General features: G+C 46.0%; 1 protein-coding gene and 1 long non-coding RNA gene across 2 annotated transcripts in view; both read right to left on the reverse strand.

Moving 5' to 3' along the window:
- B4galt1 (beta-1,4-galactosyltransferase 1) overlaps positions 1-18,479 on the reverse strand; it is a 50,024-nt gene extending 31,545 nt beyond the window's left edge. Inside the window, exon 1 of the mRNA XM_048362420.1 lies at positions 17,948-18,479. Coding sequence (XP_048218377.1) covers positions 17,948-18,353 — 406 coding nt within the window. The 5' untranslated portion in view covers positions 18,354-18,479. The remainder of the gene's footprint in view (positions 1-17,947) is intronic.
- Positions 3,752-5,638, reverse strand: LOC125363562. Its single transcript, XR_007213248.1, has 3 exons — positions 5,471-5,638; positions 4,673-5,361; positions 3,752-3,988 (listed from the first exon to the last, which is right to left on the reverse strand). It is a non-coding gene; the product is annotated as an uncharacterized LOC125363562 (long non-coding RNA).
- Positions 18,480-21,168: the final 2,689 nt, after the last annotated feature.

Below are 21,168 nucleotides of genomic sequence, written 5' to 3' on the forward strand. Positions count from 1 at the left end.
GTTTTACATACTGATTGTAGTAGTGTTTTACACAAATACAAATATGTCTAAATTCAATCTTACTTCATGATGCCAACAAAAATAGGCATTTTAAACACACACATACATCTTCAACTTGGCAAAATGAAAAATAAATGTATACTGTAAATATCATAATGGCTACCTATGATAGGTTTGGGAAATGGAAGTACAGGTGAGGATAAAATACAATAAATAAAAGAATCCACGAGCAGACCAATGATAATGGGCATGAAATGAAATCTGATAACTGAATGAGGAAGAAAACGAAATTAACACACACACACACCAAAAACAACAACAACAACAAAACCAAAACAGGGAATGATGGAAGAAGTTGAAGCTGGATATATCCTTCAAAGCCTGTAGAGAGGAGGGAGTCTTGATTCCTTGTCAGATCAAGGTCCCCAAAGCAGGTCTGCTACATGATGAGGATGAATTTGTCAGCCAAGCCAGCCTGACAAGATCTGACATTAGAATAAACTTCTTAATCTACTCTGGGTTTTGACTCATCTACTTCCTGATTACATTGTTTTCCTTGTAGTAATGCCTGCAGTCATAGAATTCTAAGCCAGTAAAGCAGCAACTTAGTATCCCAGAATGTACGTAAATCACCTGGGGAGTTGCATTTCTGAGTCAGCTGGTCCTGTGATCAGTTCTGAAGTTCTGAAGCAATTTCTGGATCTTCAATGCTAATTATAAGTACATCCTTCTCTCTCCATCTAGAACCAGCCCTCAGGCTATAGAAAGCTTAATGTCCCTATTGGCCAACTGGGCAACTAGCCAGCCTTGCACTTCTGGCAGTATCTCTTTGGTATCAGAACTACTTTAAATGCAGCCAGCTCCAATTTCCTCCTTTAAGGACTGGGGATAATTATGCCTTCCTTTCAAGTGGTAAGTGAAATAACACATACATACTTATCACACAATGTTTGGCACTAATAGATGTTCAATAAATATTGTTTTATCGTCTCCCTAGACTCCCCAGAATTTCAAAGCTTACAAATGTACTATCATTCTGGCAATGTAAGTGGCTGAATATTCACACAATTTCAACTCTGATCTACTAGCATAAATGACAGATTTGGAAGAGTCTAGTACCTTAAAGGGCCCAAGAATAGGATAAAAAGATATACTACAGGAAGACTGACGTTTTCTGCTCATGCTTTATGCATTGTCAAGGACAAGTACTAAAATGTTGAAGAACCAACTTAGAGAAAGGCAGAAATAATAAACTTGGTATGGTGAAGACCTTCTAAGTGTGAAAATAGCCTAATATCATAAAGGAAAAGACAAACATAAAAATTCTTCAAAAGCAAAGATACCAGATAGGTCTTTTAATTTTAACAACTTCTACATATTCACCAAGAAAGGTCAGACCCAGATAGCCCCACTGGCAAATTCTACAAGTTACTTAAAGAATTAGTACAAATCTACCACAAACTCTCCCAAAATATACAAGAAAAAAGAACACTTCCTCATCCTTTGAGGGAATATTTACTCTGATAACACCAAATAAATAAAGATACTATAAATAAAGAAGACTATAGTCTAATCTCTTATGATTAAAAATACATTGAAATACTAGCAAAGTTGATCCAGGAAAAATAAAAAGCATGTCCAAGTAATATTTTATCTCATGCATGCAAGACTAATTTAATATTTGAAAAATCCATGTATAAAACATCGTATCAATAGATTAAAAAACAAAAGTACACAATCATTCTCAACAGATGAGAGAACAGTACTGGACAAAGTCCATCATCTCATTAATAAAAATGTGCAACAAACTAGGAAGTCTGTTAAATAAATCAAATAGACTTAATAAAGGGTATCATGTAAGCTTACAGAATGCACCCCCTGCCCCCAGACATAAGATCTTCCCTTGGCAATGTGGCTCCACCCTTGGCTGGAATGTAAGCTTATAGAATGCACCTCCCCCCCCCCCCGCCCCGCCCCAGACATAAGATCTGCCCTTTGGCAATGTGACTCTCTGCCCTTGGCTGATGATACCTGAGGGGCAAGCGGAGCACCTTCCACCTCAGTTGCATGAAGGTATAAAGACCCCCTGAGAGAGAGTTCCGGCACCATTTTCCTTTACTCCTCTTTGGGAACTTGGCTTTGCCGGCCCTGCTGGCAATAAACTCTTTTGCTCTGCGTGACTTTATCTACGGTCTGTGGTTTTCTGGGATAATTTTCCTTTCACATCTAAGAAAATAGCGCTGCTTACATTAGCCTCAAAAATGAAGAACACAAGGCTGTCTTCTTTAACCATTCCTATTCCACACTGTTAAGAGTCTAGCCAGACAACTGGGCAAGAAAAGGAGCTGCTCTGAAGCGTTTTCCCTTTTCCCTTGCCTCAGTCATAGCAAGTGTTGAACAAGCATGATCTGTGTGGGTTGTGGATGCCGTGGTTGCTGAAGCTTAAGAATCTGCATTTACAGTGGCTCCTACTGACTGAATTTTCATACTGACCAGCCTCTTATCTCCTAGCTTCTGACTTCCTGCTTTGGCACTGGAACTGCCTGAAGAATCTAAATTTATGCAGGTGTGTGTAATATGGAGGTCAGCTCTGGCCAGCACCATCATTGGCTGTTGAGGGGTGTCAGATTGACTCCATCTCTGATTAGTTAAAAGAGAGCAGAAGCCAACTCCATCTTCACTAAGATTCGCCCCCACACCTTATCCAGGGAAGTTCCCCTTCCCTGTGATAAAACTGTGTAAACTGCTTGACCCAGAGTTGTGTGGAACATTCAAGGTTAAACCTGTGCCCTCCCATAAGTTGGCGTATCCATCTGCATCATGTGAGCCCCACCAAATCCATGAGCCAATTCTAACTAAAATGATAGGTTACTTCAAATAGTTGCTATAAGGCAGACTCTAACTCCATTGGCCACCTGCGAGTGACCTGGCCATGCTCTGTAAATGTTGTAACCTCATTGGCCAACTGTGTGTGGCAGGCTTGACCATGTGGTATTTGCCTTTATAACCTGGCCCCCAAACGTAGCCTGGGGTGCGTGGTCCTAGCTCCTGAGTCTGAGCCATGACCCTGGCAGGTCAGTATACTTTTTACTTCCCCAATAAATCCATCTTTTTACTTGAGACTGTCTCTGAGTGGTGAACTCTTGGAGGGATGGGGGAATCCCCCTCCTTTCAGACCCCATTACATCGTGGTCCCCTCCCTTGGTGGGGGGGGGGGCTCATTATAGTGTGGATGTCCAGTTAAGGTTTAATCCTAGCTCTCAAGGCCCACTGAAAACTACCCCAGCTCTACATACTGGCCCTGGTGGAGGCTGCACACCAGTGCCCTAAGAAACTACTTGGCCATACTGGGCAGGAGTCTACAGCTACAACATTCTCAGGTAGGAAAATGCTCCCAGGAATACTCAAACCAACCCTTCACCTCATTCCATGGTAAACTGAGGCTCAAAGAGATGATGCAGTAGGTTGAAGTAAAAGAGAACAATACTTTACAATAGGTTTCACTGTTCTATTTTCATGGATTTTTTTTTTTTTTTTTTTTGGCCAGTCCTGGGCCTTGGTCTCAGGGCCTGAGCACGGTCCCTGGCTTCCTTTTGCTCAAGGCTAGCACTCTGCCACTTGAGCCACAGCGCCACTTCTGGCCATTTTTCTATATATGTGGTGCTGGGGAATCGAACTCAGGGCTTCATGTATAGGAGGCAAGCTCTCTTGCCACTAGGCCATATTCCCAGCCCCCATGGATTTTTTTGTTTGTTTTGTTTTTGGTCATGGGTCCTGAACTCAGGGCCTGGGAGCTATCCTTGAGCCTCTTTGTACTCAAGGCTAATGCTATACCACTTGAGCCACAATGTTACTTCCTCATTGTTCTCCTTTCAGACATATACATATAAAATACTTTCACCATATTCACCCTCATTCCTTCCCCCTTTTCACTAATACCACTTTCAACAGAATCTACTTTACTTTTTTGACATTCATTTAGTGACCCCTAACTGTTGGGGTCCTTGGCCCCCAGCGCTTCTCCTGGCCAGCGGGAGAAGCGGGGGGAGCGTACCCTGCGGAGTCGAGCCGATTTGAGGCAGAGCCGTGAACCGCCCACTTCCAGCCCAGAAAAGACACAAAGGTGATTCGGGGTGAAGTCAAGCAATCATCCGATTTTTACATTTTTTTTTTGGCCAGTCCTGGGCCTTGGACTCAGGGCCTGAGCACTGTCCCTGGCTTCTTCCCGCTCAAGGCTAGCACTCTGCCACTTGAGCCACAGCGCCGTTTCTGTATATGTGGTGCTGGGGAATCGAACCTAGGGCCTCGTGTATCCGAGGCAGGCACTCTTGCCACTAGGCTATATCCCCAGCCCAATCATCCGATTTTTAATCCACATTTATAAAGGCTGATTGGCGCCAGGAAGGGGAGGGATGTAGCGTAGCTAGCTAGGCGCTGTGATAGGGTGCCTGGGCTGTCCACCAAAGGTGGGGCATCATGGGACTTCCCCTAAGGGCGGTGTAAATCTACTTCACCGGACCACCTCTGGGTTATTCACCAGTGGCCATCTTGGCTCACACCCGGTCTGAGGCGGGAGGTGGGGCTGGTGGCTAACAGCCAGGAGGCCCTAGGGCTGGAGAAGAGGCGGGCTGGCTAGGACCGCCTCCTAAAGCTGCAAGCCAGTGCCCCACACCTAACCACTTTTATTCAATTGCTTTCAGTGAGAATCCTTATGTCATCTTCTGAGAAACAATGTATTTCAACATTACTCTCCTTCATTTTCAATTTTTATTTTTAATTATCTTCTCATTCTACCAAATATCTAATGTTCCCTTCCAGCTCCACCTGCTATCCACACAAGCCACACAATTGTTTGTGTTCTGAACTCTGACCATTGTTTCCCCCAAGAGAAGAAAAGACTGTATAGCAGCTTTGTAAAGTTTGTAAACTTTGTAAAGTTTGCCACAGCTGACTCATGGCAACACTCAATTCCATCTTCCCAGTGTTGTGGAAACAAGATAAAGCCCTACTGTGGCTGAAGTAGTCTGCCCATATGAGCCAGACCACAATCTCCTCTAGACACTGGCTCTGGACTACCCTATCCCTAAGCTCTGATCACAGTCTCACACCTCTCCCTGTTGACTCTGCCCAAGACAGATGAAAAAACTGCCCTTGGTAGCAATTTTACGTGTAGACTAGGGGACTGCATATACTCTCAGTGCCCAAGGAAATGGCATGGATCAAAAAAGAGTACTTATAATATGACATTGAAACCTTATAACTCCTAAAAGGCAAGTATTGTATTCTTTGACCTTATTTTAGGTAGTAAAAAAAATCTTGCTCTGGGTCCTCAGGAACAATATATTGAACAGCAACTCTGACCTTATTCAATGGACCCAAAGTTCTCCATTGTAGTAAAAAAAAAAAAAAAAAAAAAAAAAAAATCTTGCTCTGGGTCCCCAGGAACAACATTTTGGACAGCAACTCTGACCTTATTCAATGGACCCCAAGTGCTCCATTGAGTAATGTAATGTCCTCCCCCTGGGAGGGATCCAGGCAGATGCCCTGCATGGGTTTAAGTCTCCACCCAGTTAGTTGGGTAACTGGCATACTTGCAGACAGTCAGCTCCCCCTTCCCAGAGGTCACATCCTAATCCACATAGCCACACCTCCCCACTCCTGCCCTAGATAAGGCATTGCCCCTGGGTGACTCAGTCTCCAGCCTACCAGAAGAGCCTTAGATTTGGCTGCAGACAACAACTCAGCAAAATAAAGTTTTCTCTCCTGCCTGAATACCGTGTGGCATGGCAGCCTATTTTAATAACCCTTACAAGTGACAAAGTGACTATATAAAGTGACTATAAAATGAAGGGAGTGGCTGTCACAAGTTGAGTGTGGCCAAATCCGCTAGATCTGTAAACTTTTCATTGAAATCATTGGCTCTAGGGCTGGAAATATGGCCTAGTGGTAGAGTGCCTGCCTCGTACACATGAAGCCCTGGGTTTGATTTCTCAGCACCACATATATAGAAAGGGCCAGAGGGGGCGCGGTAGCTCAAGTGGTACAGTGCTAGCCTTGAGCACCAGGACAGTGCGAGAGAAAGAGAGAGAGAGAAAGAAAGAGAGAGAGAGAGAAAGGAAGGAAGGAAGGAAGGAAGGAAGGAAGGAGAAAGAAAGGAAGAAAGAAAGAGAAATCATTGGCTCCAAAGTCACTCTTATTCATGCAATTCAGCAGGGCCCTAGGTTCCATCCCCAGCACTTCCAAAAAAAAAGGTAGCTACAGAGTCATTACCAGGCTCCCACATTTGCAGGCTTAGGGCAACTGGATCAACTTATTTTTATCCAAGATAATTTAAAAGTCTTTTTCATTTGTGCTTTTTTTTTTTTAATTCCATAAACCAGACCTGACAGATGAGAGCTCATCCGCATAGGTTGAATGGTCAGACACCTAAGATAGGCTACCAGAACTTAACGCAGTTTCTATAATGGCTGACTGTAGCGGTTTTCAGAGACCAACTCACAAGGATTTGATCAACACCACTTTTAAGTCAGCTTTTTATATAGTCAGTGCTGGATCCCATTCTGTGTTTGGCTTTACATAGATAAAGGAAAAAGGGAATAAAGTCCTTAACGGCATATAAACTCTTGCAAGGGCCTATGAGGTGTTGAGAATCATATTCTTTTCATGAATAGAGGTGGATACAGAGTACTTCTGGAACTGTCCAGAGGCAACTACAGGAAAAAAAGCTTAAGAAACTTCCTCCCTCTCCTCTACCTTCTCCCTCTCTCAAATATCACACACACACACACACACACACACACACACACACACACACACGTGCACGCTTGGGGGGGGCGGCTGGAAATGTCCATGTGTAAGCCAAATACATTCAACTCTCACTAGGAATCCACATTCTTCTTAAGCCAGGAATTTTCAATTTAGAGCTGTGAATGATTCCAAACCTCCTGGAAAGCAATGTGGTAGTATGAACAAACCAGTGTTGTCAAGATGACCATGTCTGGCCTACAAATTCCTTTCCAAGAATTTATCCCAAGGAAGCAATTTAATTGAAGTAAATAGCTATATTCCATAAAAATGATCAGCAAGATTACCTATGGCAGGGAAACCTGGAAGGGAAGAATGCTATAAGGATACCAGACAAGCCAAGAATAATGCTGCAGGCCTGTAATCTCAGCACTCACAAGGCACATCACAAGTTCAAGGCCAGCCTGGGTTATATAAGTAACCCTGACTCTTCAAAACAAACAAACAAAACAGGTGCCAGTGGCTCACATCTATTAATACTAACTACTCAACTACTCAAGAAGCTGAGATCTGAGGGTCATAGTTCAACACCAGCCAGGACAAGAAAGTCCATGAGAATCTTATCTCTAATAAGCCACTCAGAAAAGGCTGGAAGTGGCTCTGTGGCTCAAAGTTGTAGAGCACTAGCCTTGAGCAAAAAAACTCAGGGACAGCACCCAGGATCTGAGTTCAAGCGCCAGGACTGACCAAAAAAAAAAAAAAAAGATACTAGACAGTTGTAACAAAAGATAATTATATAAGCATCATCATATCAGCCCAGGAGGGCTCCATGCAGATGCCTCCCACCTGTTTAAGTCTGTGCCCAGCACCTGAGTTACATAGGTAACTGGCACACCTGGAGGCAGCTACCTCCACCTTCTCTGAGGTCACATCAAATCCACCTGGCCATATCTCCCACCTTTTCCTATATAGTCCGGCCCAACACGGTCCCCACTCTTTCCCTTTCTCTCTTGCTCCCTTTCTCTCTTTCCTTTTCTCTCTTGCTCTTTCCCTCTTTTTCTCTTCTTCCTTCCCCTGTCTCCCCATGCCTCCATCTTGTGTGGTCTGGCAGCTTGCTCTCTCCCCCAATAAACCCTTCTCTGCCTGTACAATGTGGCAGGTTTCCATTCTAGTGAACCTTACAATAACTAAATACAATGTTTGCATTTGAGATATACTAGCAAGTTTTGTTACAGTAACAGGTAAAATTTTTAACCTTTAATGTGGTAACAATGCATTTTCATCTAAAGAAAAATACTATAAAGCAAAAGCCAAAATCATCACAAGAACTATGGTAGTCCTCTCTTATTCAATTTCACTTCCATAGTTTGTTACCCACTGTCAACTGACGTCTGAAAATACTAAATGGAAAATTCCATAAATAAGCAATTCACAATTTCTCAAGAAATTCAGAGTCCTTTCATGTTGCAGTTATTACCAGCCTCACACACACACATAGCCAAACTAGAATCCAACAGAAAGAAAGCAAAGATGCAAAAGACCAACAAAAGACCATTCATATTTCAGAAAGGCAACATGAGCCAAAGGTGTCCAAACTTGCCTTAACATGATGTAATGTATTAAGAGAAGTCCACAGACCAGAACTCAGAATCCAATGCATTGAGGCCTCTCCCTGTCCTCCACAGGCCATGAAACCCTTCTCTGCAGCTCTTTCTCCATTCACCTGCCTCTCTGATCCTTTAGCTTTCTTTTCACTGTCCAGAACAGTCCCATTTATAGCATCTTTCTCTTTTATCAGCTTCTGCTCTGTCTTCCTCTCCTTTCCTCTCACACCCTGTTGGTAACTAATATGGAACAGCTAAAACTTTATCTATGTGACAGCCCCAAGAGGAAATAACAGGCTCCTTTCAGCATCTAGCCTCCCTAGCTACCCTTCCCAATAAGTGAAATTGTTCAAACATGATCAGACTGGGACACCAAAAGCAGTGTTTGGAAGGGAAGCTCCTCATTTTGACTCTAGGGCTGGCCCAGACCACTCATGACTCCATGCACCTCCTTAGTACCTTTCTTTGGAACACGTAGGTTTCCTCTTACTGATCCAGAGCCTGTCCACTGCTAAGGAGCCTCCTTGAGAACAGGAGCCAGTCCCTCACGCTTCCTATAGTGTAGTTTACCTATAAAAGTTTTCTGAGTGAACAAACAACAGAGACCCTGCTCATTCTCTTCCTTGGAGCATCTCCTGACTTTGATATGGAGGCTCAATTTTACCCATTCTTGGCCAGGCAGAGCCCCGACCCAACCTGCCTGAAGTGCGTATCTGAATGTTGCTAACAAGTCCCCAGGCTCCTCTAACACAAATATCAGCTTCTCCTAGTCACCCTTAACTTAAGAGTTCTTTCCTGGTTTGTTTCCCCCAAGTTGGTGGTGTCCTGCCACACCAAGAGCAGTTCTGTGGTTTCAGGATGTCAGAGGTAAAAGGACATGATGCAAAAACAGGAAAAAACATTTTTTTTTCTTTTGCCAGTCCGAGGGCTTGAACTCAGAGCCTGGATGCAGTCTTTGAGTTTCTTTTGCTCAAGGATAGTACTTTAATTCTTGAGCCACACCTCCACTTCTGGCTTTTTTTGGTAGTTTATTGAAGATGAGAGTCTCACAGACTTTCCTGCTGGGGTTGACTTCAAATCATGATCCAATCTCAGCCTCCTGAGTAATTAGTCACCAGCACCCAACCAGGAAGAAATGTTTAAAGAAAACTTAAAGGTATTTTTTAGACTGCACCCTGTCACAGGGCCAAACAATTACTGAAGGTCCTGCTAGGGCCCCTCCCCAAAACTAGACCCTTAAGGTGGGGACAGGAAGGAGCCTGACATCACACTGCAGGGGTTATTTGGTAAGATGAGCATTTCAGGCAGTTGAGCAGAGGCTCTGCCCAGCCAAGAATTAGTAGAATTGAGGCTTCACAGAAAAGTAAGGTGGGGCTCCGATGAAAAGGAATTCTACCCCTTCCCTTAGTGCAGTCTCACTCTTCCTCAGCAGATTCAACATCAAACTGTCCCTCAAAAGACAATTTAGCTCTACCGAGTAAGTAACTTCAAATTATACTCCTTGGGAACAGCCAGGTACAGGAGCCTGAGGCTTTATTGATCCACCCCACCAGGTAAGTCCCTACTGAGAGCCAGGCTCAGTTGGTCTCCAAGACAGAAGCCCAGAACCTTATTTCATGGCCCCTCCCCAGAACTCAGAAACAAGTGGAAGTGGAAATGCTTTGCTGTTTGTTTTTTTTTAATCTGATTTGCTAGCTTGTTCCCACCTCCCAATGATGTCAACAGAGCCTACTGGTACTCGCTCACTACCCAGGCCTGGAACCACAGCGGGCCACGTAAAACTACCCAGTGACTAGACAGCCAAGGAAACAAATTGAGAAGTTACTGAGAAAGCATATCCCCACCCCCATTGATTCTATTCACAGCAGACTATTCAGCCAGATCCTAAGATCTGCCCTGTTCAGCCAGTCCCTGTGCCCCTACCCTAGGTACTTCGTGGGCCTAGTTTCTTTTTTAATCAGAATTTTAGATATATCAACCAGCTTTAAACACACTCATCTGCCAGCACTAAGCAAATGTGTAATTTCAAATGGGCCTATCTCTTTGTAAGATGGCACAAAAACCTACCACTTCTCAAAACAATATTCACCCCAAACTTTTTTAGAAACTTTTCTACAGAAGCAATCCAAAATTGCACTATTTTTTGCACAAGCCTCACCAGAAGAAAGAACTAATCACATATGAATGTGTGTTCAATAACAGCTGAGTGATAAGGTTATCGTATACTCAGTTTTGACTTTGACAATACTGGCTTTGTGATTGTGGGTATGTGTGTGCACATGTGAGCACCAGGCCTCGGGTTGAACTAGGTCTAGGCCACTGTTCCTGTGCTTTTTCACCCATGGCCAGTATTCTACCACTTGAGTCAAAGCTCCACTTTTAGCTTTTGTCTTTTTTTGCCAGTCCTGGGGCTTAAGACTCAGGGCTTGAGCACTCACTGTCCCTGGCTTCTTTTTGCTCAAGGCTAGCACTCTACCTCTTGAGCCACAGCACCACTTCCGGCTCTTTCTGTTTATGTAGTGCTGAGGAATCAAACCCAGGGCTTCATGCCTGCTAGGTAAGCATTCTACCACAAAGCCACATTCCCAGTCCCACTTTCAGCTTAAAACAAACAAACAAACAAACAAAAAAAACAAACTTTCAGACTTTACTACCCAGACTGGCTTCAAACTGTGATCCTCAGATCTCAGCCTCTTCAGTAGCTAGGATTTACAGGCATTTGCCACCAGCACCCAGTTTTTGTTATTTTCTTTTTTAAGGCAAAAAAAAAAAAAGCCTATGAAAATCAAGGGAAGTTTCTGGTGGTTAATACCTATAATCCTAGTTACTCAGGAGGCTGAGGTCTAAGGATCAAATTCAAAGACAACTTCACAGAATCAAGGTTCAAAGCTAATAACACCAAGAGATACTTATTCATAACAAATGAAAAGACAGAAGTGGAGCTGTGACTCAGTGATAGAACATCAGCCTTGAGCAAAAAAAAATAAAATAAAATAAAAAGCTAAAGGACAGTCAGCACCCAGCCCCTGAGTTCAAGCTCTAGTATCAGTAAGGCCCTCCTCCAGGGGGGCTCCAAGCAGATGCCCCCCCCCCCCAGCCCGGTTAAGTCTCCACCCAGTTACCTGGAGGCATACGTGGAGGCAGTTACCTCCCCCCTTCCCTGAGGTCACATTCACCTAGCCACACCTCCCCACCCCTGTCCTGGATAAGGCTGTGATGGGGGGATTCCCTCTCTTAACCCAAGTGCGCTGTAAACTTGGGCGCAGGCCAGCAGCTCAGCAAAATCAAGTTATCTCTACTTCCTGAATACCGCATGGTGTTCTCGGTCACTGGCTGCCTATTTTAACAACTCTTACAGTACCCACATATACATACACAAAAGAATCAAATGAAAAGGCTATCAATATGAGTTTATACCAATCTACCTATCCACCTACAAGGATATAAGCCATGCCAGGCATAATAAGGACATGTCTGTGATCTCAGCACTCAGGAGGCTGAAACAAGATGATCAAGAGTACAAGGCAGCGGCTGGGAATGTGGCTTAGTGGTAGAGTGCTTGAAGTGCATGAAGCCCTGGTTTCAATTCCTCAGCACCACATAAACAGAAAAAGCTGGAAGTGGTGTGGTGCTGTGGCTCAAGAGGTGGAGTGCTAGTCTTAAACAAAAAGAAGCCAGGGACAGTGCTCAAGCCCAGAGTCCTAGCCCCAGGACTGGCAAAAAAATAAAAGGTGTGACCATATCTCAAAAACTAAACAAAAAACAAACCAAGATCAATCATATTTTTAACATATGCCAAATAAAAAATAAGATAGGAATAGGAATACAGGTTGGTTTTTTTTTCATGTTTTTGTTTCTTTGCCAGTCCTGGGGCTTGAACTCAGGGCCTGGGCACTGTCCCTGAGCTTTTTGCTCAAGGCTAGCACTCTACCACTTAAGCCACCACATCACTTCTGGCCTTTTCTGTTTATGTGGTACTGAGGAATCAAATCTAGGGCTTCATGCATGCTAGGCAAGCACACTACCACTAAGCCACATTCTCAGCCCACAGTTGTTGTTTTTAATCTCTTTCAACTTGCAAATTATTTTCAATGAACCTGCACTACTTTTTGTTTTCAGAGCTAGGGATCAAACCCAGGGTCTTACCCACACTGGAATCAAGTGTTCTGTCATTGAGTTATACTTTCATCTGGTGCATTCCTTTTTACAAGAGATTACTGTATCCAATTTTCACCTATCCTATCCCCGCAAAAGCAAAGATCCACCACAGCCTTAACCCTGACATCTCTATGAAATCATTCTCTCTCTAGGCTCTCTGAGGGACTTGGGATAAGTGGAGGGGGAGGGGGCACTAGAATAGTTAGCTAAAGGCATACCAACAACAGCATTAAAAATCATTGGCAAAGAATTCAGCCACAGCCAGTTAAATAGCCCCTGGCCTCCATTTGTGTTAAAGGGGCAGGCTGAGGCCAAGCTGAAATGCTGAACCTGAAATACTGAGAGTGTGACTCACCCCTTCCTCTTCTAAGGACAAATCCCTTTAGGCCACGTTTCACTCAGAACCAGTTCCCACCCAAATCCTGTCAAAAGTCATACAGCCTTCCAAACTGGAGATCTTTCCCTTTCAGAATAGGAACAGGAGAGCCCTCCTCAAGCCAGTGACAGCCTCGGCATAAACCCAGATATCCACAGAGGCCCACAACTGATTACAGAAACAACCAGTCGGTTCCCAGGAGCCCTCATCAAGTTTGGAGACAAGAGAAGCCGACTCTGTGGAAGTCACAGAGTCCAATCCTGTGCCTTGTTCACTCCTCCAGAAGTCAGAGTCTGGTTGGCTGACTGTTACAGTGACCTCACAGACCCATGACCACACTAGGCTGTGCCTGAGCCAAATATAAAATCACAGCAGTACCTGACCCTTAAAACATTTAAACCAAAAGGGCGGTGCATTTGTCCTAAAATTGGATTGGCATTCCACTGGATAAGAAAAACTAGAATATCCAAGTGGATGTAGACTGGAGCAGAATGCTCTTGGCAGGAGCAGGCAGGAAACACGGTAGCAACAAGGTGCAGGAGGCATTGAGTAAGCCTAGAGTACAGAGAACTAGGTTTGACCTGAGAATAACTACACTCTTTCACACCCACAGGCCAGCTGAGCCCAAGGGGATAAGCCAGCAGGACCTTGCTTCCAAAGTCTGAACCACCCACAGGGTGAAATCTGTGGAAGGGCTTGGACTGCTTTGCCAGTAACTGCCCCATCATTCTCAACCCATAAATTTACCTAGTCCCTGCCTGGAAATCTCAACCCTGCTGTTGTCCAAAGACCATAATACTCAAGCATGTGGCTGTTAATGTCTCATAATCATCATTATAAAGCAACAAGTTAAGATTATCCAGCAGAGCTAATACGTAGCTTCAGAAATAGAGGAAAATTTTTACACAATCAAATTAAACCAGACTGAAGAGCTTCCCTATTAACCCTGGATCGAAAGGAAGAAGGGAGTGTAAGGAGAAAAAGGATAAACACGAAAACACACACACACACACACACACACACACACACACACACTGCAGTTTCCCTAAATGACATCAATGCTGTTTAATTATCTCTCCCTGCTTAAATTCTGAATTAGTACAGGGGAGACATTGTACTTTCTTTGCAGTCCTAATACTCATTGTATACACATACCTACATATATACATTGCTATAACTGAATGAATTAAGTTTCCAGATTTAGCCATCAAAAACATCAAGACCTTTTAGACAGACTCAACAGACATACTATGCAAGAATCTTTCCAGATTCTAGGCTGTATCAGGCCACACCTAAGGCTCTGTACAAGATATCTACTGGACCATAACCTTTGGGGAAAGTACTAAAGAGTCACCTCCTGGAATATAATGGTTCCCAGAAGGTGCTGTTTATGAGTCCAATCTGACATTTTAGTTCTTGTTCCCTGTGTCCCAGGGAGCTACTTGGTTCATCAGAAGTTGTACTACAAAGAAAGAGGCTCTCACCTCAGACCCTGAAATAAACACTTTTTCCCCTGTGCTAGGGTTTGAACCCAGGGCCTAGTACCTACTAGTCAAGTGATCTACCAGAGCTATATCCCCAGGATAAATATGTGGGTTAATTACAAGCAGAAGTCACTTCTTCTTACATTATGCCATATGGGACCAAGTTTCACCATGAAAATAATAAAACAATAAATAATAAACAATAAATAAAATAGTCAAGGCTTTCTGAATCTCAGATTGTTAGACAAGGAGTATATCTGTGTGTATGTATGTCAGTAAATTATTTCCCTCAGAACAAAAGCAATTGGAAAAAGCTGGTTTAAAGATCCAATTACTTGCCAGGAGCTGGTAGCTCATACCTGTAATCCTAGTTACTCAGGAGGCTGAGGATAATGGTTTGAAGCCAGCCTGAGAAAGAAAGTCTGTGAAACTCATCTCCTCATCTCCAATTACTCACCAATGAACTGGAAGTAGAGATGTGGCTCAAGTTATAGAGTAGCCAGCTTATGTGTGCATATGGGAGAAGGGGACAGCATGCTGGGGAGAAATACCTCAGAGCCAAGAACCCACAAGAGACCTAGCAAGTGGGTACAATTTATAGTAGATGCTCAGCTAACAGTCCCCCAAAAGCCAGGGAAATTGGCTCATGAACAAGTGTCCCAGGGCCCTGGCGACCTGTAGCTGCAGTTTGCTGGTATCCACCTCTAGATCAGTCTTCCCTTTAGAATAAATGAAGCAGAATCTCCTCAAAGCACGCTGGGCAAGAGGGGCCTCTCAGGTTGAAGAAGTCTACAACTCATGCCCCACTCCCTTGAGGGAACTGTACTAACTGGACCTAGTTGAGTTCCCCAGAACAGTCTTGCCTCCCCCAACCTACTCCACCCCATCCCTCTCTGGACTGCCTGTGCCACAGCCAGTCAAGTCATGTTGTACTGTTGCCAAATCTGAGTACAGATAAACATTCTCGGAAAAGAAACACAAAGCTGCTGATCCTCCCCTCTCCGGCAAACACCAGGTGACCAGAAAAGGGAGTCTCATTGCCAGGGTCAGTTGAGATGATCCTCCATAGACCCCAGAGGGCCTGAGACAGGGCAAGAGGAAAAGGTTGGAACTCCCTGGGAGAACTCTGGAGAAAGTTGTACAACTTGTCAGGAAAGGCACATCTCCTACTCTCCCCACTACAGCAAACATTTCTTGGGGAAGTGGGACTCACACTAGCACATGGGAGAGAGCAGAGAAGACCACCAGGACTCCCAACACTACAACCTGCCCCCAAGTCACAGATAGCACACACAGAGCCAGGATTCTAAGCCAAGCTTATCCAAAGTCTTTTCCAATGTTCTGATAGCCCAACAATAGCCAGTGCCCCATGAGCAGCCCACTCTGGTGCTTACCACCAGCTATCAGCTGAGATGGATCAAAACATCTATCTCCAATCCCTAGACACCACAAAATAGTCAAATTGGCGAAAGGAACTGCAAGTAGTGAAAAGGCCACAACTCTACACCCAACGGACGCTTTCTCCTTCCAACCTCAAAACCACCAGGCAAGGGCTCTGGCTGACACCTGCCCAGTTGAACAGCAAGATTTGGCTCCCCCTACTCATACACTCCCACACAGACTTGCAGCTTTCTCCCGGACTCTCCCTCCCCCTCCAACCAGGAACTTCCACTCCAGGAGCTATGCGCAACCATTCAAACCAAAGGGCTCAATTACAAAATCATCAAAAGACCTCTACCCTCATTTCTGGGGTTGGGATCTCAGAAGCAGCCTAAATGTCACAGTCCCATGCAAGTCACATGACTGCAGTTCACGGAGAAAATATCTAGGACCTCTCTCCCCACCCTCTAAAACATTGTCTTACAGGAAGTCCTTTTGAGCAGTTTCTCAGAATCTATTTAGCAACACCACTAACTGGTGACAAGTTACTAGGGACACCATTTTACAAAACAAAACAGCTGTGACCACTATTATGTCTTTCATATTTCTTCAAAAAGACCCTATACCTCAAACACTTATCTGATGAATGCTAGTCTACTTTAATTGTTTAACTGATTTTTCTTCCTTTGTGCATAATGCACAGGCAACAATCAAAAGCAAAACCCTGATCTCTCAATGGCCTATGGACTTGAAGTCTTCCTTCTCCCTATTGTTCAAAGCCATTTCCATGGAACTCTGAGAAAATCAAACTTCAAGGTCTCAAATAAATTGTATTACTATCATACAGATTGTATATCGGGTACCCACTATGAGCCTTGTATCTAAAATACACAATCTCACTTAATTCTAAAAGTAATTCTAAAAGGTAATCATCAACAAGCCCATTTTACATGTGGAAGAAACTATATAACATTACTGAAACCAGACATTAAGCAGGACAGAAACTCAACTTCATTGTTGTATAGGATTACTCTGCTTTCCAGATTAACCACCCTATCCTAAGGAATTCAACTTTCTGCTTTATAAAAAGTCGTCCTCACAACAACAGTTCACGTTTCCTTTGACCAATTCCAAGAAGTTCCTCCCAAACTTGATATGAAAATATTGAAGTAATTATTGAAGAAATTGAGCAACAGCATTCAGGAAGGCCTGTTCTGCCAGGGCTCTCTCGGAATGTGACAGAGCTATTGGCAGGATGCCTGCCAGCCAGCCAAGGCCCCTTACTCAAACGAACAACATTCTTTAAAACCTGCCACTAGAAATGAACAGCCACCTGTTTGGTAACTCTGGGAGCAACCTGTGGCTACTTTGGACATGGGTTACAGGTCCAGAAAGGGCTTAGCCTCGACCAGACAAGAATGCAAAATCCACTCACTGGAGCATCTAACATGGGCTGAAACTTGTTGGGGACCAGGGTTCATTCAGATCATCTGGACAAGTAGTGTCAGAAAGGGAGGGCGGGTGGGGAAATCAGTCAGTCCCTTGATAACTAGTTACGTTTTAGTTCTCCAGCCTCCAGAGTACACAAGCCTTGTGCCCCTGAGAGAGGAAGTTGGAGGGGGGGGGGGGGAACATGAGGACCTCAAGTCAGGGATCTACACAGAGGTGGAAATGAACACGGAGGGCGAAAACTTAACTGAGAGTTTGTTCCTCACTAATTAAATCCTATTTACATTTATTCCATTTACTCTTCCAAAACACTCTCCCTCTCCCCCAAATATCTACCATTTGTTAGCTACACATAACCAACCAAAAAAAACCTTAAAGAAGTTAAGTCATTTCCGAAAGTCTCAGGGAAGGAAAAAGTTAATCCACTCTTAGATAACGAAAAGTGAACTCTCTTCTCCAAGGTCCCCAAAGTTGAGCGGGCTTACTTGGAGTTCCTGAAGGTTCCAACCCAGAGTTTGCCTGGCCAGACTGTTCTCACCCTTACTGAACTAACTCCAACTCGCAAACTTGCCGAGCCACGGCCTGCTGGCTTCCCCAGCGGGCCCCACTCTCGATCCGGCCCGGATCCTCTGAATAGGGAGCGCTCAGGGGAAACGGGCAGTCGTGGAAGAGAAAGCATGGGGGAAAGTCTGGCGGATCCCGGCCGGGAAATCCGGGGGAGTCCCCGAACCGGCGCCGCCCCGAGTCCTTACTGAGCAGCGGAGACTCCTCCGGGCAAGCAGGCAGCGATCGCACAGCGGTGGGGGACCCCGAAGTCAAGTTGCTCCCGGGGCGGGGGCCTGATTCCGCACCGGGGCTGGAGTCGCGGCTCGACCGAGGCTCTAAGGAGACGCCCAGCGGCGGCGGCGGCCGGGGCCCCCGGGAGCCCGGCTCCCCGGAGGGCTGCGCGCCGACGGGAGCGCCGTTCGAGCCGCCCGGCAGCGACGTGGAGACCCCGACCAGCTGGGGCAGGCGGCTCAGATCGCGGCCGGCCAGGTAGTAGACGAGGGTGACGCCGAGGTGCAGCGCGCAGACGGCCACGAGCAGGCGGCAGGCCCGCTGCAGCGTCGCGCCGGGCATCGCCGCGCTGCCGCCCAGGAGCGGCTCCCGAAACCTCATCTTCCCGCCGCGGCTTTAAGAGGGGGGTGGGCTACGGGCCGAGAGGGACGGCCCGCCCGCCCGCCGCCCGCCAGGCGCAAGGCGACCACGGCGACCGGGGGAGGGGCCGAGGCAGACGGGGGGGAGGGAGGGAGCGGAGAGCCGGCCGAAAGCTGATCAGCTTTCGGCTTGGGCTCCGCCGCCACCCGAAGGGCGCCGAAGGCGTGGGCGCGGGAGGGGCGGGGCTCCTGAGGGGGCGGGGCCTTATTGGGCGCGGGGCTGCCGGAGGGCGGGGCCTCCTGGGGCGGGACCGCACAGACGGCGCCTCCTCCGGAGGCTGGGCTGCAGGGGCGCCGGCAGGGGCGGGGCCGCGAGAGACCCTTTTCTGGACTAGAGGGACGGGAGGGTGGGGCCTCGGGAGGGCGGGGCCTCATTGGTGCGGCGCCGTCGATGGGCGAGGTCTAATGGGGCAGCACCGCGTGGACGGCGCCTCTTCGGGAGGATGGGCTGCAGGGACCGGAACCGCTCGCCCGGAGGGGGCGCGGCGCGAGACTGATCCGAGTGGAACCCCGGGGCTCACGTCCAACTGCCTCCGGTGTTACTTTTCCTCTTGTGCGCTCACCGTGAGGTTTAGGGCTCGGCCAAGCCGCCGCCTCTTGCTCCAGCAAACTGCCCTCGACCGGCCCCTCCACTTCCTGGGTACGGGATGCAGGTCTGGGACGAGGGCGGTGAGCCGAGAAGTTTGACTTTGCAAGGAGTTGGGGCGCCTGGCAAGCCGGTGGGCTTCTAGTAGGCCTGGCGGGTGAGGTGCCCGAGTGGAGAACCACTGTCCCGGAAACTGGCTCAGACGCCCGGCTAGAGCTGGAACTGTGGCAGAGGGCTTCCTCTGTCTGGGACGTTTGGAACTCCTCTCTGAACCTGGCTGGGTCTGGCGGCCAGGGTGAAGGCCTGCCTGTGTACCTGGTTTACGGGATCCCCTGCGATGAGGAAAGTGGATGGGTGGCTACTTCTCACGCCCCGTTGTGGAGTATGCCAGGCTAGGAAGTCAAAAGCCAGTCAATGTAGCTCGGTTCTCAGGAAAGAGGGAGCCTGCATTCCACGTGGTGGAGGTACATGCTCTGAGCCGGGAGATTTACTTGCTTTACTATGGGCACTACACAGCAGAACACTCCCATGAAGTGGTAATTATCCCCATTTACAGATTTTTTTTTAATTCAGGAAGGCTGATGAAGTGGCACACACCTGTAATCCCAGCACGTGGGAGGTGGTACTAGCCAGCCTGAGGCTACAGAATGAGACCCTGGTTCAAAAAAAAAAAAGTATCAGGTCCAGAGAGGTTAAGAAACTTGCCCAAGATCACACAACTGATGACTTTTGGCTTCAGAATCCGTATTTACACACACACACACTTTTGTTAATTGGCAGGTAAAAGCTGGAAGTTGGATAGAGGAGAAGCAAGCATTGAAGCCCCTGGACTAGAGTTGATCTGAAGGCCTCAGATCCACCAAATACTTGAATGACATCACCACGAAGAAAAAGTCCTAGAAATACTGTTATTTATGTGTGTGTATATGAAAGCTGAGGGCTCTGGCAGCCCACTTCGAATCATGTTACTAACACTGGCTCCTATATTTTAAGAGTTTACTACATGCCAGCGTATGTAATGGTAGAAATGAGGCTGGAGTTGACAGTTATGATCATATAGAATCTACTTTCTTGTCTTTCTGAACACCAGGTCCTCCAGATCTCCATTTTAGTGGCCAGTCTTCTGCCTCCTTCAGGGACTGCTTCTGCTCTTCCCTAGTTATTGGGGAAGACCCAGGCAATTTTCTCTACTGTTTTCAGTTCTAGACTTTCCACCTAGACTTGGTCCAAAGAGTCATTCTGTCAAGTGAGAGATACCTGAAGAAGTTACAATGTTGCTTGGCCAAAATGTCTAGTCTGGCTTGTCTGTTGGCCCATGATCATGATCCATGATTATGAGCTCTGTTCCTCTGAGCTCAGAGTTATAAGCTATGTTTCATCGCAACTTGCCTTTGACTGTCTGGTGGCCTTTTCCTTTGCCCTCTTACAAAGCCCTCTTCTACACCTGTCAGTTTACATTTGTTTTACCTGCATAGATTAAAAGAGAAAAGGATAGAGCATGGTACTTGGTGAACAGTTCACAAAGCTATTGCAACATAATACACCTCTCAAAATTTTGATATCTTGAAACAGTGTTTCACAGTCATGTAATTAACTGGGCACTTCTGCCTCACATGGTATCAGCCAAAGCACTGGTACAGTTGGTAGTTCCAAAATGGCTTCCCATGGAGGGTCATTGTTTCTGGCTGGGTACTGGGAGCTTAGAGCTTAGAATGGATTGTGGGTCATGGGTCTCCATTCTCCATCTTGGCCTCTTCCCAAAGGCCTTTTCATGTGACTGCTTGAATTTCTCCAAAGTGAGGATGTGTTCCAAAAAAAGCATTTGAAGAACAAGGCAAAAAGGATGCAGATTTCTTAAGACCCAACCTTAAGAATCCCTGTGTGGGCATTAATTTTTTTTTTTATTAAATCAAGTTACAGAGCAGTGTAGATTCAAGTGATACACTCCATCTCTTGATGAGAAGAGGGATAAAGAATTGATGAGAGAAGGGGCAAAGTGTCTTTAATCCAAAGTAGTTTGACCAGTAGTCACATTTTTTTCCACATGTTATATACATAATTCTCATGCCAGGTGCTGGTGACTCATGCCTGTAATCCTAGGCTACTTAGGAGGCCATGTCCTGAGTTCAAGCCCCAGAATTGGTACACACACACACACACACACACACACACACACACACACACACACCTC

This window comes from Perognathus longimembris, chromosome 1, assembly GCF_023159225.1.
Source record: "Perognathus longimembris pacificus isolate PPM17 chromosome 1, ASM2315922v1, whole genome shotgun sequence".
NCBI classification, from domain to species: Eukaryota; Metazoa; Chordata; class Mammalia; order Rodentia; family Heteromyidae; genus Perognathus; species Perognathus longimembris.